Here is a 13,205-nt window from a genome sequence, read left to right on the forward strand (position 1 = left end):
CCGCCATCTCCGGCTAGCTTTATGGATACAAGGTTGTAGCAAGCGGAAGAATTTTTGAGAGGAACGGTGTTTAGGCTGATACCAATTACATTATATAGGAGATTATCTTGGGGAATACTCTAAGAATATTTCTAACGATATTCTCTAATAATAATATCCTACCTACAATATATTATCTCATGATAATATATTTTCTTAATAATAATATCTTCAATATAATATTCTCTAATAGTTATGATATACTCCCTCTGTCCCAATCATTTGTTGTCCTTTTTCATATTGGGGTGTCTCAGTCATTTGTTGTCCTTTCTATTTTAAGAATGAACTTGATAAGTAATTTGATCATTCACAATCAATTTGTTCCACTTGTCATTTAGTAATTGTCTCTCTTCTCTCTTTGTGCCAAAACCAAAGGACAACAAATGACCGGGACGGAGGGAGTAAAATAATTGGGGGCGGATACTCGCCACGTGTCATACTCTCATTGGGCCTTACCAAACTCCATCACGACTCCCAATACTCGCCACATGTCCCCTCACCCCACTATCCCCCTATCTCTACTTCATATCCACACCATTTTTTACACTTGTACGCGTTGTACCCATTCTTTCCCAAAATATCGTCAATGACAACAACAATGCTTTTATTACTATCGGTCGCGATCAGGGTAGTGGTATTGTCAATTCCGTCAGCTTCTGCTGCTGCTGCTGCTACACCAGGGGTTGGCTGCTCGAGCTCAGTGCTGACAATGGCGGACTGCTTGTCGTATCTTAGTAATAATAGTACTATGACGGCGCCGGAAGGCGGGTGCTGTTCAGGGCTTAAACAAGTGCTTAAGATTAGTCCTGGTTGTCTTTGTCAAGATTTTCAACAAAGTGCGCAACTTGGTATCTCTTTGAATCTTACTAAGGCTATGACTCTTCCTTCTGATTGTCATGTTCATGCTCCTGCTTCCGCCATCAATTGTGCAAGTTAGTTTCTTGCTTTCTTTACCACTAGTATTGGTGCCCGGCTTCGCCCGGGCTACCTCTCTTTATCATTAAATTTTTTTTTTTCATTAAATAAAATTACTTAAAGTTGCATAACCCATAAATTTATCATTAATATATTTGTCTATGACATATCCTAAAACTACGATGAAATAAATTTTGAGAAAAATTCACTACTCCCGCTATTAATATTTTATTCTTATTAATGAAACAATAGTAATAACATTTTACTACTTACCCGTAATCATTGTTACTTTCACTACTCCCGCTGTAGTTATTGTTACTTTCACTATTGTCGCATTAATATTGATTATTTCACTACTCTCGTTGTTGTTTCTACCACTTTCGCTAATCTCGCTGATAATATTGTTACTTTTACTATTAAAATGAGTGATTACTATCATATAACTATCTCCAATGTTACTACAATTTTTTTTTACTGACGAAATTACTTTTACTACTTAGGCATGCAATTTTATGAGGATTATAACCTACTTATTATATTTTTATATGTTAAATAATTAACATCTCTATACATCTAATAAACTATAAAGTTTAATAAAATTGCATAGATTTTAAATTTAATATATAATTTTATGATGATAATAATTAATACCATAAGTGTGCATATTTATACTAATTAGTTATTTTATTTTAAGGAAATTGACCATTTTCTAGTATTTTATAAATATTTAGGAAAATTACCAAGCATCTTCTTTCCTTTAGTCTCCTTGAAATTGACCATCTTAATTAACTATTTTATTTTAAGGAAATTGACCATCTTAATTAAATATTTTATTTTAAGGAAATTGATCATGTTTTAGTCTCTTACAAATGTTTAGGAAACTTACCAAGCTTCTATATAATTTAATTTTAACCCAAACTATATAATATTTGCATTGAAATCCCTTAATTGGGTCCATCACACGGTGCTATTGATTTAAAACTATATAGTATAATTAATTTGTATAAGTTTCTTTAATTACATTGAAGTCCCTTGGTTTCTGGATTTAATATATAGTATTGATTGATTGTTATCGACCTTATGTTTGGCGCATTTATTGTAATATACTTGTATAACTTCCGTGCAAATACACCGTATTTTAGATACAGATATTAGAGAATTTGACAGTTAATCAAATTAATACACAGTTTACCGTCATTTTAAAAATGGTAAAAAATTTACACATATAATTCCGAGGAGATATTTTATTAACTTTATTTATGTAAATAAAAGTTAAAAAACAATTATTGATATAAAATTAATTAGGAGATATATATTGTTTAATAGTAATAAAATATAAATAGTCAACATTAATTAATTAGGAAACAAATATTATCCAGTTGAATATCACTTTGACGGGAAATTTAAGCCGAAAAATTTAGAAATGTGTTAATCTTTTAGTATATATATAGGAGATTTTCTTAAGTTCGGCCTACGAACATGTCTAAATCGCGCCGACGCACATATTCATGCCCATGCCATGTTAGCATGGCTAGGCCTCGGACAATTCTTATTTGTATGACTTTCATGTAAGTTCGTTATCCGGGAAAATGGTGATTAACCCCTATAACTTTGTGCATTTGTGAAATTAACTCCATAACTTTCATTGGAGAGATTAAGCCCCATAACTTTTTATATAATAAGTGAAATTAAACTCTTTTATGAAAATCTCACGAGAAATTCAATTTACAAAGTTATGGGACCTAATTACTACATTGTAAGTTATGAGGCATAATCTCATAAATGGTTAAAGTTATGGGGGCTAATCGCTAATTTTGCGGAATTAATTTTATAACGACCATGTGTAGGTACTTATTTTCTCTCATAAATATGTGGATGATGCGATTGTGAGTTTGCCTACTTCTAGGCGGTCCAGATTTTTTCAGCCTAATTGTAATGCTCTATATGACACGTATTCGGTTTTTTATGGCAATGCTGCTTTGATGAGGATAGTGTCGCCATCATCAGCGCCGCCAGCGAGAAATGCCACAGGGACGGGGGCAGGGACGGTGATACTTAGTCCTAGTTTAACTCCTAGTCGGAACTCTGGTAAGTTTACAAAGCTCTTTTATTTTTAAGCACTTTTATTTTATTTCTTAATGTCCCTGTTCGATTGTCTAGTATCTCTACACGTTTCGGCTTCTTTGCGAGAGATATTAATTCAGAGGTAGACAATCAATCGAGATACATGAAGCACGTGTAGACCTTGTAAAGCTGACGCGACCCAAATTACCCGACATGATAAGGTTGACCGGAGAACTGGAAGAGTAGAAGTGGCATGGAATAGCCTACCCCTATTTTGTCCCTAAAATTGCCTAACCCGAGGTAGTGTCCCGACCCATAATTTACCCAATCCAAAATAATGCGATCAAATATGCACTGCCTCCGTTCAACTCCAAATGAATCAGTTCTTTTTTCATGTTTGCCAACGCACGTTTTACGTCGTAAATATCTTTAGCTACACTGTTTTAAAAATTGTAAAAATTTGATATTTTTAATGTACTCCTAAAGACGAATAAAACAAGATCCCACACATGAATTAATTTTATCTTATATATTGGGAGGAAATGAGAAGATTCTTCTTACTTGTGAACAATGTACAAAAAAGAAACATACCATTTGTAGTTAAATGGAGGGAGTAAATGAGCCGATGAACAGAAAAATTTCAAAACGCTGACAAACTTCGGATTGATAAATATCTCCTTTGTTAATTTCCAGGTAATAACAAAAGGCTGAAAGTAACTGTTACAGTAACTACAATTTCAGGGACAGCCATACTAGTTGCCATTGTGTACTTCTTGTGTCGAAGAAAGGCTAGACAAGGTGACAACTCAATTTCAAAACCATTGGATATCGCCAAGATAGTATTTCCTCTGTCTCAATCATTTGCTTTCGTTTTTATTCTTTGTGAGGGGTATCTTAATCAAAGGAAAACAAATGATCTAGACAAAGGAAGTATTACAGGAAATCTTAAAATCTTAAAATGAGTTTTTATTTTTAAAAAGCTAATAGTAAAAACTTGTGATTGTTGAAATAATCAGCAAAGCGGAACAATAAGTCGTTGGATATCTTAGAGGGGAACCAACACCTTGATAAATTTGAAGAGTTACCATTGTTCAAGTTCGAAAAACTTTCTGCTGCGACAAACAATTTCCAAGAATGTAATAAGCTTGGACAAGGAGGATTCGGTCCCGTGTACAAGGCAAGGTTTAAAATTAAAGTTGTCCAAAAGAAAGTGGAAATTATTGGTCCGTTATCTATTACTCCCTTTGTTTCAACCATTTGTTTACCTTTTTTTTATTCTACTTGTAGGGTCTTTTAATCAAAGGTAAACAAATGATTGAGACGAAGGGAGCACAAACTTATCGTGTGTTTAATTGCAGGGTACACTGGAAGATGGACAAGAAGTAGCTATAAAAAGATTATCAGGAACCTCTAGACAAGGGGCAGAAGAGTTCATGAACGAGGTGTTAGTTATTTCAAAGCTTCAACACAGAAATCTCGTCAAACTCTTGGGCTGCTGTGGGGAACGCCTTGAAAGAATGCTCATTTATGAGTACATGCCCAACAGAAGTTTGGATGCATTTCTTTTTGGTTCGTACATCTTTTGAAATATTTCTTGATCTTAAAACAAACAAAATCCCTCTTGTCCCTCATTATTTTTCAAATGTGGTATTATAAACTATTGTAATTCTTGACCAGATCCTCAAAAGAAAGGAATCCTTGATTGGAAGAAGCGTTACAGTATAATAGAAGGGATAAGTCGAGGCCTCCTTTATCTTCATCGGGACTCCCGTCTTAAGATCATTCACAGAGATCTCAAGGCTGCCAACATTTTGCTTGACGAAAACCTCAACCCAAAAATTTCAGATTTTGGCATGGCACGGATTTTCGGAGGTACCCAAATTGAGGCTGATACCACAAGGGTTGTAGGAACATAGTGAGTACTAATACACATTCTTGTTTGGATTTTAATCATCCTCTTCTAAGACACCAAGGAATGTACTTACTGTAGGCCTTGCATATGGGTCAATTCCGGGTTAATAATTACCCGGCCGAGTCATTTTTGGGTCGGATCACTCCGGGCCGGGTCATTTTGGTTTGGGTAATTCTAGGTCGAATTGGTCATTTCGGGTTAGGATCGTGCTTAAAACAAGTCCTTTTAGCTGATCTATTGGGTCAGGGTCAAGATTTTGCTTAAATAAAGTCAGTTCAGGTCTATTGGGTCATTTTGCGTGACTTTAAGTCGGGGTCATTTCTGGTAGGGTCACTTTCGGATCAGATTAGTTCGGTCAATTAGGTAAACTTCGGGTCACACTCTCAAATCCTGGGTCAGCCTTATGGGGTTGGGGTCATTCAGGTCAGCTTTAATTTGTCAGATCTATGTTTTTTTTTTTTTTTTTTTTTTTGATGACGAGGGGTTGAATCCCCCCGGGTCCATGCATTCCCTTGTCAGATCTATGTTACTTGTTAGTATATATGGCTTAATGTTGTGCAATTACTTATTGCAGTGGCTACATGCCTCCTGAGTATGCAATCGAAGGGCGTTTCTCGGAAAAATCAGATGTATTTAGCTTTGGAGTCTTGCTTTTGGAGATAATAACCGGTAAAAAGACTAGATGGTTTGATGAGTCGTCATTAAGCCTTCTAGGATATGTAAGTCTATTATGCCAAGATAAATGAATTTAACTTGTTCATCCTTTGATTATCCTCTTATATATCTCATTAATGTAGGTATGGAAACAGTGGATTGAGGACGATGACATTTCTTTGATTGATCCAATAATAGCTTACCAAGGTTTCGAAGCAGAGATCTCAAAATGCATACATGTGGGTCTTCTTTGTGTTCAGGAATATGCTCAAGATAGACCAGACATATCTGATGTTATCACAAAGCTTGGTGCTACGAGTACCAGAACCTTTCAAAAGCCTAAGCAACCGGGTTTCACTCGATTTATGCGTGATACAAGTACCAGTACTCAAAGCCACCTGAAAAGTTGCACGAATGACCTTTCCATCACAAATATCAGCGGTCGATAGGTTCAAAGATTCTAAGAACAACATAATTAGTTTCGAAATTGAACACTTACAAGCCTTCTTTAAGTAACATCTGCAAGAAGTTCTAGTAATGTACGGAGTACATAGGAATGCAACAACGAAATCTCAATTTATGAATTAATTGGATGACCTTAACACAATGGTGTAGCGGTGTTTGAGGGTGATGTCAGTTTTAATGTAATTGTTATTTATACGTATTAATTATGTGGTTACATGTCGATGTCGTTATATTAATTGAATAAAATTATACTGTAAAATATATAAACCACGTAGATACTTCTCGAATTGCAATCAGATTTGGGAATTGAGATAAATAAACTCCTTCAATTCAGTGAAATAAATTATGGCTTTAGACTATGTCACCTTATTGCGTCACTAAGCACTAATATACTCCGTAGGAATTAAGTCAAGTTACTCCGTATATCACACGCATGCTTTGAATTTTCTTGTGACGTCAAAGACCAATTCGTACATCAAAGTCGTTGTAAACGATCATGGCACGAAAAAAACAAACGAAAGTTTGAAAAACTTTATAGCAATAATTAACACTATGATGCTCAAGTAACCATTCCAATTTCAAGTCACATTTGGTTTTACTAAGGATCGAGTTACTCTAGTCGGATCAGATCATTTAGGCTATACTTGGTAAAATTGAGCGGACACGCATGACCTGTCCCCAAACTCGACCCAAACCCCGAGCTAGACTAGAACTCGTATTAACCAATCCAATATAACCCCGATCTGAATGGTTATTGCTGCACATTGATTACTATTAATTTATTATCCATTAAAAAGTTGATGATAGTAAACATGAAAATGACCGAACCCAATAAGACCAGGTCTTACCCAAACTATTGCAAACCCGAAATAGACCAAAAAGCCCGGATTGACCTGGCCAGACCCGAACCTCACTCGTTTGACCCATCTATGAGGTCTAGTTAAGTCTATTTAACAACCGTTTATAAATATTTGGTAAACAAAAAATCAAATCAATTCCAAAAAAAAAAAAAAAAAGAATAATAATGTCTCAACTTTTTTTATTGCTAATTTACTTACCAATGTTAATTATTAAGATAAATAATTTAAAATCTTCATTGGCCGCAACTTATTTTACCTATGAATGTTCAAACACAACCATGTTTGCCAACAACAGTCATTACCAAACCAATCTAAACACACTCTTTCACTACCTCATCTCCAACGCCACCAACCGTTACGGCTACCACTACGCAACAGCCGGTATCGGAACAAACGACGTCGTGTTCGGTAACTTCCTCTGCCGTGGTGACCAGAACAGTAGCTCATGTCAAGACTGTGTCACAACAGCAACCATGACGGACTTACCCATTACATATTGTCCTAACCGAAAAGTGGCTATTATGTGGTACGACGAGTGTATGGTACGTTACTCGAACGAGTCGTTTTTCGGTATATTCGATTATGACCTAGGGTATATCCTATCGAACCCACAAAATGTTACGGGAAATGTGTCGCAATTTACAGATATAACGGATGATATGTTAATCAATATTACAAACCATGCTTCGGGTGGTGGGTCGGAGATTAAGTATGCGACGGCTGGTGTGGTATTTACGAGCTCGGTGACGGTTTATGGGTTGGTACAGTGTACTCCTGACCTTAGTAGTTTTCAATGTAAGATGTGTTTGGTAAATATCATTGGGGAATTTCCAATTTGTATCGGGTCTAGATTACTTCGGCCTAGTTGCAGTGCTCGATTTGAAACATATCAGTTTTTTAATGGGAATGTTAATGTGACGGGACCGGGGATGCTGACGGTCCCGCCATCATTACCTCCACAGCCACCACCAACCAGCAATGCCACGGAGATGGGGCCCGCGACGATGATAATAAATCCTAGTGGTAAGTTATTGTACTAAAACTGTTGCTTTTGTGCGGTTGTTTTACTTGTTTTGTTCATTTGTTGTACTTGAACACCCGTCTTAACATTAAAACAGGTCAAATATCATATTTAAAGATTTTATTTATTTATTTATTTCTGTTTCTCCATGCTTCATCTACTAGCGCGACTCTTGACCAATTAATATGAGTTTTATGGTTGTATTGGAAACATGCATAGAGCAAATTTACAGCTTCCAAATGCAATGAAATAATTGTGCAGGTAAAAGCAAAACATCAACTAATAAGGTGATCGCGATTGTTGGTGTTTTAGCTTTTCTTGCCGCTGGATTACTGGCAATAACCTTCTATTTCATCATGAGACGATATAAGAATAAGAAGAATGATTACGATGATCCTCATCAAACTGATGGTATGAAATCTCTCATATATATATATAGTCATGCATGATAATAGAAAATTAATACATCTGTATAGTTTTTGGTTTAATCAATTGATATATGACTATTTTTTGTTGTGATGGAACAATTGAAGAGGATCTCACAACTCGCGAGTCTTTGCTATATACTATGACAACCCTCCAAACAGCAACAAACAACTTTTCGAACGAGAACAAATTGGGTGAAGGTGGATTTGGACGCGTCTATAAGGTAATCATTTGTCTAAATTCTGTTCTCTTTTCTTAAAAAAAAAAAGCGGTAGTACATTTATATTTTTTATTTTCTTTTGAGTTTATATTTTTTATTTTCTTCTCTTCGGGTTTTGTTTGAAATAATATTGTCACAACTTATTGTGACTATATACACAGGGTACATTATCAAGTGGGGAGGAAGTGGCGGTGAAAAGATTGTCCAGAAGCTCACTTCAAGGTGCACAAGAATTTAAAAACGAGATCTTGTTAGTAGCCAAGCTTCACCACAAGAATTTGGCTAGGTTGTTAGGGTTTGCTTTGAACCAAAAAGAAAAACTTTTGGTCTATGAATATGTGCCTAACAAAAGCCTTGACCACTTTGTTTTCGGTATGCTTTTCCGTTTAACTAACTATTTGATCTTTAAATTTTTAACGTGTTTTGTGGCTGTCTTTGATATTACATCTCGGTTTTTTTTTTCTTTTTTGAAGACTTGCCTCTTCTTGTCGTAAATGTATTTAGTATTTATCATTTGCAATAGATATGAATTAGTAATTATGGTAAATTAGGATAATCTAAACACAATCCCTGTTGAAAATCTATAGAAATTTTTTGTTAAGGCTTTATTTGATTATTACTCCCGTGTTGTTTAATATCTCATGTTGACGCCGTTGATCAACCCAAAACATGGTCACCTTGAACTTCAAAGCTTTTATAACTCAAATAAATAAATAAATAAATAAATAAATAAATAAATTTGTTGTCGTCTAGTGAACCTAATTGCTCATATAATCACATTACATCAATTTTGCGATTTAATAAACACGAGATGGGTCTGGCCTTACCCGCGGTGGAGGAGAGAAGTCTAACTCACAAGCCCAAGAATGCTCTTATCTCCCAAAACCAATTGCCAATATCTGTCTCTTTTTCACCGATGTGGGACTCACAAGTGGATTTATACTTCAACACACCCCCTCACTTGTGAGCCCACTTAAAGATCGGTCTGGAGGGACTGGACATCCTCACGGCGGGTCGGTGCACATAAAGGCTCAGTTTTAAACACGAGACCCAGGTCTTTTTTTGCCTTGGGCTCTGATACCATAATAAACACGAGATGGGTCTGGCCTTACCCGTGGTGGAGGAGAGAAGTCTAACTCACAAGCCCAAGAATGCTCTTATCTCCCAAAACCAATTGGCAATGGGAGAAACACCCTTAGGCCTTATAAGATAGACAATCTCTCTCTTTTTCACCGATGTGGGACTCACAAGTGGATTTATACTTCAACACGATTCATTATATGTTTCAGATCCGGTAAAACAAGGACAATTAAATTGGAGATCGCGTTACAACATTATTCTGGGAATTGCCAAAGGAATGCTTTATCTTCATCAAGACTCAGGTCTGAAAATCATACATAGAGATTTGAAGGCTAGCAACATATTATTGGATGCAAATATGAATCCCAAAATTGCTGATTTTGGTTTGGCAAGGATGTTTGATTATGACAAGTCTCAAAGCAACACAAGCAGGCTTGTTGGAACATAGTGAGTACCATTTATTTGTCTTAGCTAGATTTATGTTATTTTATGAACATAAAGATTGTAGTACGTTACAAGTGACAATTTTATCGAAATGAGTTACTCACTATTCTTCTTTAATTTGTGTCGAAATGAGGTACTCCGTATTTACAAGTGACAATTTTATCGGTGGAACTTTAGAAGCTCTTCATACTTTAAGGTGTCGAGCGTCGAGAACAAGCTAATGTTGCGATACATAGTATAGTTTATTATATAGTTCGGAAAACTTATCACTCACATAACAATGTTGCCTACTGGCTACTGTATTAGTGGCTACATGTCTCCAGAATATGCTACGCGTGGAATATACTCGACGAAATCAGATGTGTATAGCTTCGGAATATTGGTCTTAGAGATCGTTAGTGGCAAGATAAATTCTGCATTTCCTGAAGAAAGCTATGGCGATAATCTTGTAACTCATGTAAGTTATATTTATATTTTGGACCCTTATATTTTTTTGTAATTATTATATACTCCCTTCTATTCATTTTAACTCTCCCCTTTCAAAAGGGCACGCAAATTAAGGGTAGGATTATTTTATTGTAAAGTATTGCAGTGGTGTAAGGTAGGGAATGTATTATTGTGGGGTAAGATGATTAAAATAAGTATTGTTGTGGGGTAAGGTGATTAAAATAAGATAAAGTATGAGTATTGTGGGGGTATTATTTTGGGTAAGGTGATTAAAATAATTATAAAACTTTACTAAATAAGGAAAGGGGGAGAGTTATATGAATAGATGAAAAAAGAAAGGGGAAGAGTTAAAATGAATAGGAGGGAGTATATATTTAAAAGATAACATATAAAATAATTAACTAAAAGTAATATTTAGTTAGTCATAATCAATATTTTATACTTGACGCATACATATTTAATTGAAGATATTAAAGAAAAATGTAACGTGTTTTCTACTTTTTCATGTTATTTATAATACTATATTAATTAATACTCATTACTTTTGTTTGATTATTTAAATGTACTTGCGATCAATGTGTTATTGTGTACATACATACTCCTTATCACACTATTTAAACCTATCAAAATCTCACATGCATTCAATTTCTCGTAATATTTTTTTTTTTCATTCTCACACTATGAGAACTTATCTCTTACGGTAGTAGTTTTCCTTAAGTTTTATTTTTAATAAATACAATGACTCTCCCAAATATATTTTTCTTACCGGATTTAATGGTCTAAGTTTTATAACTTTTCCAAAATATTTTTTACGTAAATGTAAAATATCAAAATATTTAATCAAAATTATACTCAATTGAAAGCATTTTTCGCACTGAACGTAATTATTTACATTTTAAAATTTTTGTCAAAATATTTTTTACTAAATTTATTAAACTATAATTAATATTTTGGATTTATACGACATTTATTATGCTCGTATTAAATTATTAGCTGTAATTAATGCTTGTCATTATTTTGCATAGTGACACGTAAGCGCATCCACATGCGTTTCAACTCGCTTTTTATATATATATATATATATATATATATATATATATATATATATATATATATATATATATATATATATATATATATATATATAAGATTTACAACTTGTAACATTATCAGGCTTGGAAGTTATGGCAAGCGGGTAAGCCCTTGGCGTTTGTCGATGCCACCATAAGAGACTCATGCTCGAGTCATAAAGTAACGAGATGTGTGCACCTGGGCTTATTATGTGTTCAAGAGGCAGTCGAGGCAAGGCCGACAATGGCTATGGTGGTCCTGACATTGGAGGGTAACACTCTTACTCTGCCAGTTCCAAGACAACCCGGTTTCTTCAATAAGGCCATAGGAGATTCGGACATTGGCAGTGATATTGTCGTAGTTCATTCGTCAAATGATGTTTCCGTTAGTGAAATTGAACCTAGGTAGTTCGATGAAAAGCCGTCATCAAATTGCTAGATAGCTTGAATGAGATTTATACACACAAAGTTGTTATATAAAGCGGTCTTTTTGTATTGAGTTGGTCTTACCGTAAGACGGATTTGTAGTAGGAGAGACGCTGCATATTCAAATCGTTGGTCTGGACTATGATGTTAAGCTGGACTTTTTATGAACGGTCCATGAGGTTAATGGGCCGTGATATAAAGCCTGTGGAGGTATAAAAGACAATTATCCAATGAGTACACAACTAGTATAGCAACACGTGCTACAGCACGGTAATTTTATAAAGATTAATTTTAGAGATTTATTGTATTAATATTATTTTAATAAATTGAATATAAATTTAATTTAATGTAAATGTATTTTTATATTAAAACGTAACCATAAGAAATATTCCATATATGGGGGCATAGTGATTGACGGCAATCCCCCTACTACTAAGAGAATAAAAATTCTCTTAGTTTTCCCTCCAAAAAGCATCTACTTAAATTAGGAAATAAGTATCATAAAATTATCTTTTCAATAAATATGTTTTAATAATTATAACTCTAATATTTTTATTAAATTCATAATTATTATTTTTTTATTAAAATTAAATAAAGTTAGTATTAAATTATAAATTAAAAGTTGTTAAAATTTTCAATAATGCAATAATTATTATTTTAGAGAATCACTTGACATCCCCTTTTTACTAAAAAAAAATAACAAATCTCAAACTTTTTCCGCCTACGTCGCTAACTGTTACTTGCAGTACTTAGTATATTTCTCTAATTAACTACTCCTTAATTCATTTTAATGATATTCTGATTTTGTACACAATAAAAGTAGCCATAAATATATGTTGTATAATTGAAAATAGAAAATACCAATAGTTTAATTGTTAATTTTTCTTACATGTCCATCTAGAAAAACCGTGCTATAGCACGGGAGCTACACTAGTATTATTATTAATTGTGTAGAATATTATAGTAGAAATATTCCATATATGGGTTGACTAAAATATTTTGACTACATTATATTAGAAGGGAAATATATTAGAAAGGAATATTCCGTATGAGGGAAAAGATGAGCGAGAAACTTGAGCGGGAATAACACAGATGTGTTATTCTTTTAGTTTATAAAGGATTATTTGGCGTTTGATGTTTGGTTTGCAGAATGATAAATCCC

At 34.2% G+C, this 13,205-nt stretch overlaps 2 protein-coding genes across 4 annotated transcripts; both read left to right on the plus strand.

Moving 5' to 3' along the window:
• Positions 1-571: 571 nt before the first annotated feature.
• LOC141593024 (cysteine-rich receptor-like protein kinase 44) lies at positions 572-6,149 on the plus strand. Of its 3 annotated transcripts, none has more exons than XM_074413956.1 (8): positions 572-971; positions 2,947-3,042; positions 3,760-3,816; positions 4,035-4,195; positions 4,377-4,587; positions 4,696-4,933; positions 5,505-5,649; positions 5,728-6,149. In XM_074413956.1, the coding sequence occupies exons 1-8, from the start codon at positions 626-628 to the stop codon at positions 6,031-6,033; spliced, it is 1,560 nt and encodes a 519-aa protein (XP_074270057.1). In that variant the 5' UTR covers positions 572-625; the 3' UTR covers positions 6,034-6,149. The 3 variants fall into 3 exon arrangements, with proteins under 3 accessions (XP_074270057.1, XP_074270055.1, XP_074270058.1); XM_074413954.1 differs by having other exon boundaries at positions 573-971; positions 3,712-3,816; XM_074413957.1 differs by having other exon boundaries at positions 801-971; positions 2,802-3,042; positions 3,712-3,816.
• Positions 6,150-7,075: 926 nt separating this feature from the next.
• Positions 7,076-12,152, plus strand: LOC141591370 (cysteine-rich receptor-like protein kinase 10). Its single transcript, XM_074411682.1, has 7 exons — positions 7,076-7,932; positions 8,192-8,341; positions 8,464-8,579; positions 8,738-8,948; positions 9,866-10,103; positions 10,407-10,557; positions 11,721-12,152. The coding sequence occupies exons 1-7, from the start codon at positions 7,110-7,112 to the stop codon at positions 12,024-12,026; spliced, it is 1,995 nt and encodes a 664-aa protein (XP_074267783.1). The 5' UTR covers positions 7,076-7,109; the 3' UTR covers positions 12,027-12,152.
• Positions 12,153-13,205: the final 1,053 nt, after the last annotated feature.

Source organism: Silene latifolia, chromosome 7, assembly GCF_048544455.1.
Source record: "Silene latifolia isolate original U9 population chromosome 7, ASM4854445v1, whole genome shotgun sequence".
Lineage (NCBI taxonomy): Eukaryota > Viridiplantae > Streptophyta > Magnoliopsida > Caryophyllales > Caryophyllaceae > Silene > Silene latifolia.

Bases quoted from the DNA above. Each gene is read 5' to 3' on its own strand.
- LOC141593024 (XM_074413954.1), top strand. From the start codon at position 626: ATGACAACAACAATGCTTTTATTACTATCGGTCGCGATCAGGGTAGTG. The intron at 4,588-4,695 runs GTTCGTACATCT...ATTCTTGACCAG, and splicing joins TTTGGATGCATTTCTTTTTG to ATCCTCAAAAGAAAGGAATC. The intron at 4,934-5,504 runs GTGAGTACTAAT...TACTTATTGCAG, and splicing joins ACAAGGGTTGTAGGAACATA to TGGCTACATGCCTCCTGAGT.
- LOC141591370 (XM_074411682.1), top strand. From the start codon at position 7,110: ATGTTAATTATTAAGATAAATAATTTAAAATCTTCATTGGCCGCAACT. The intron at 8,342-8,463 runs GTATGAAATCTC...GAACAATTGAAG, and splicing joins TGATCCTCATCAAACTGATG to AGGATCTCACAACTCGCGAG. The intron at 10,104-10,406 runs GTGAGTACCATT...CTACTGTATTAG, and splicing joins AGCAGGCTTGTTGGAACATA to TGGCTACATGTCTCCAGAAT.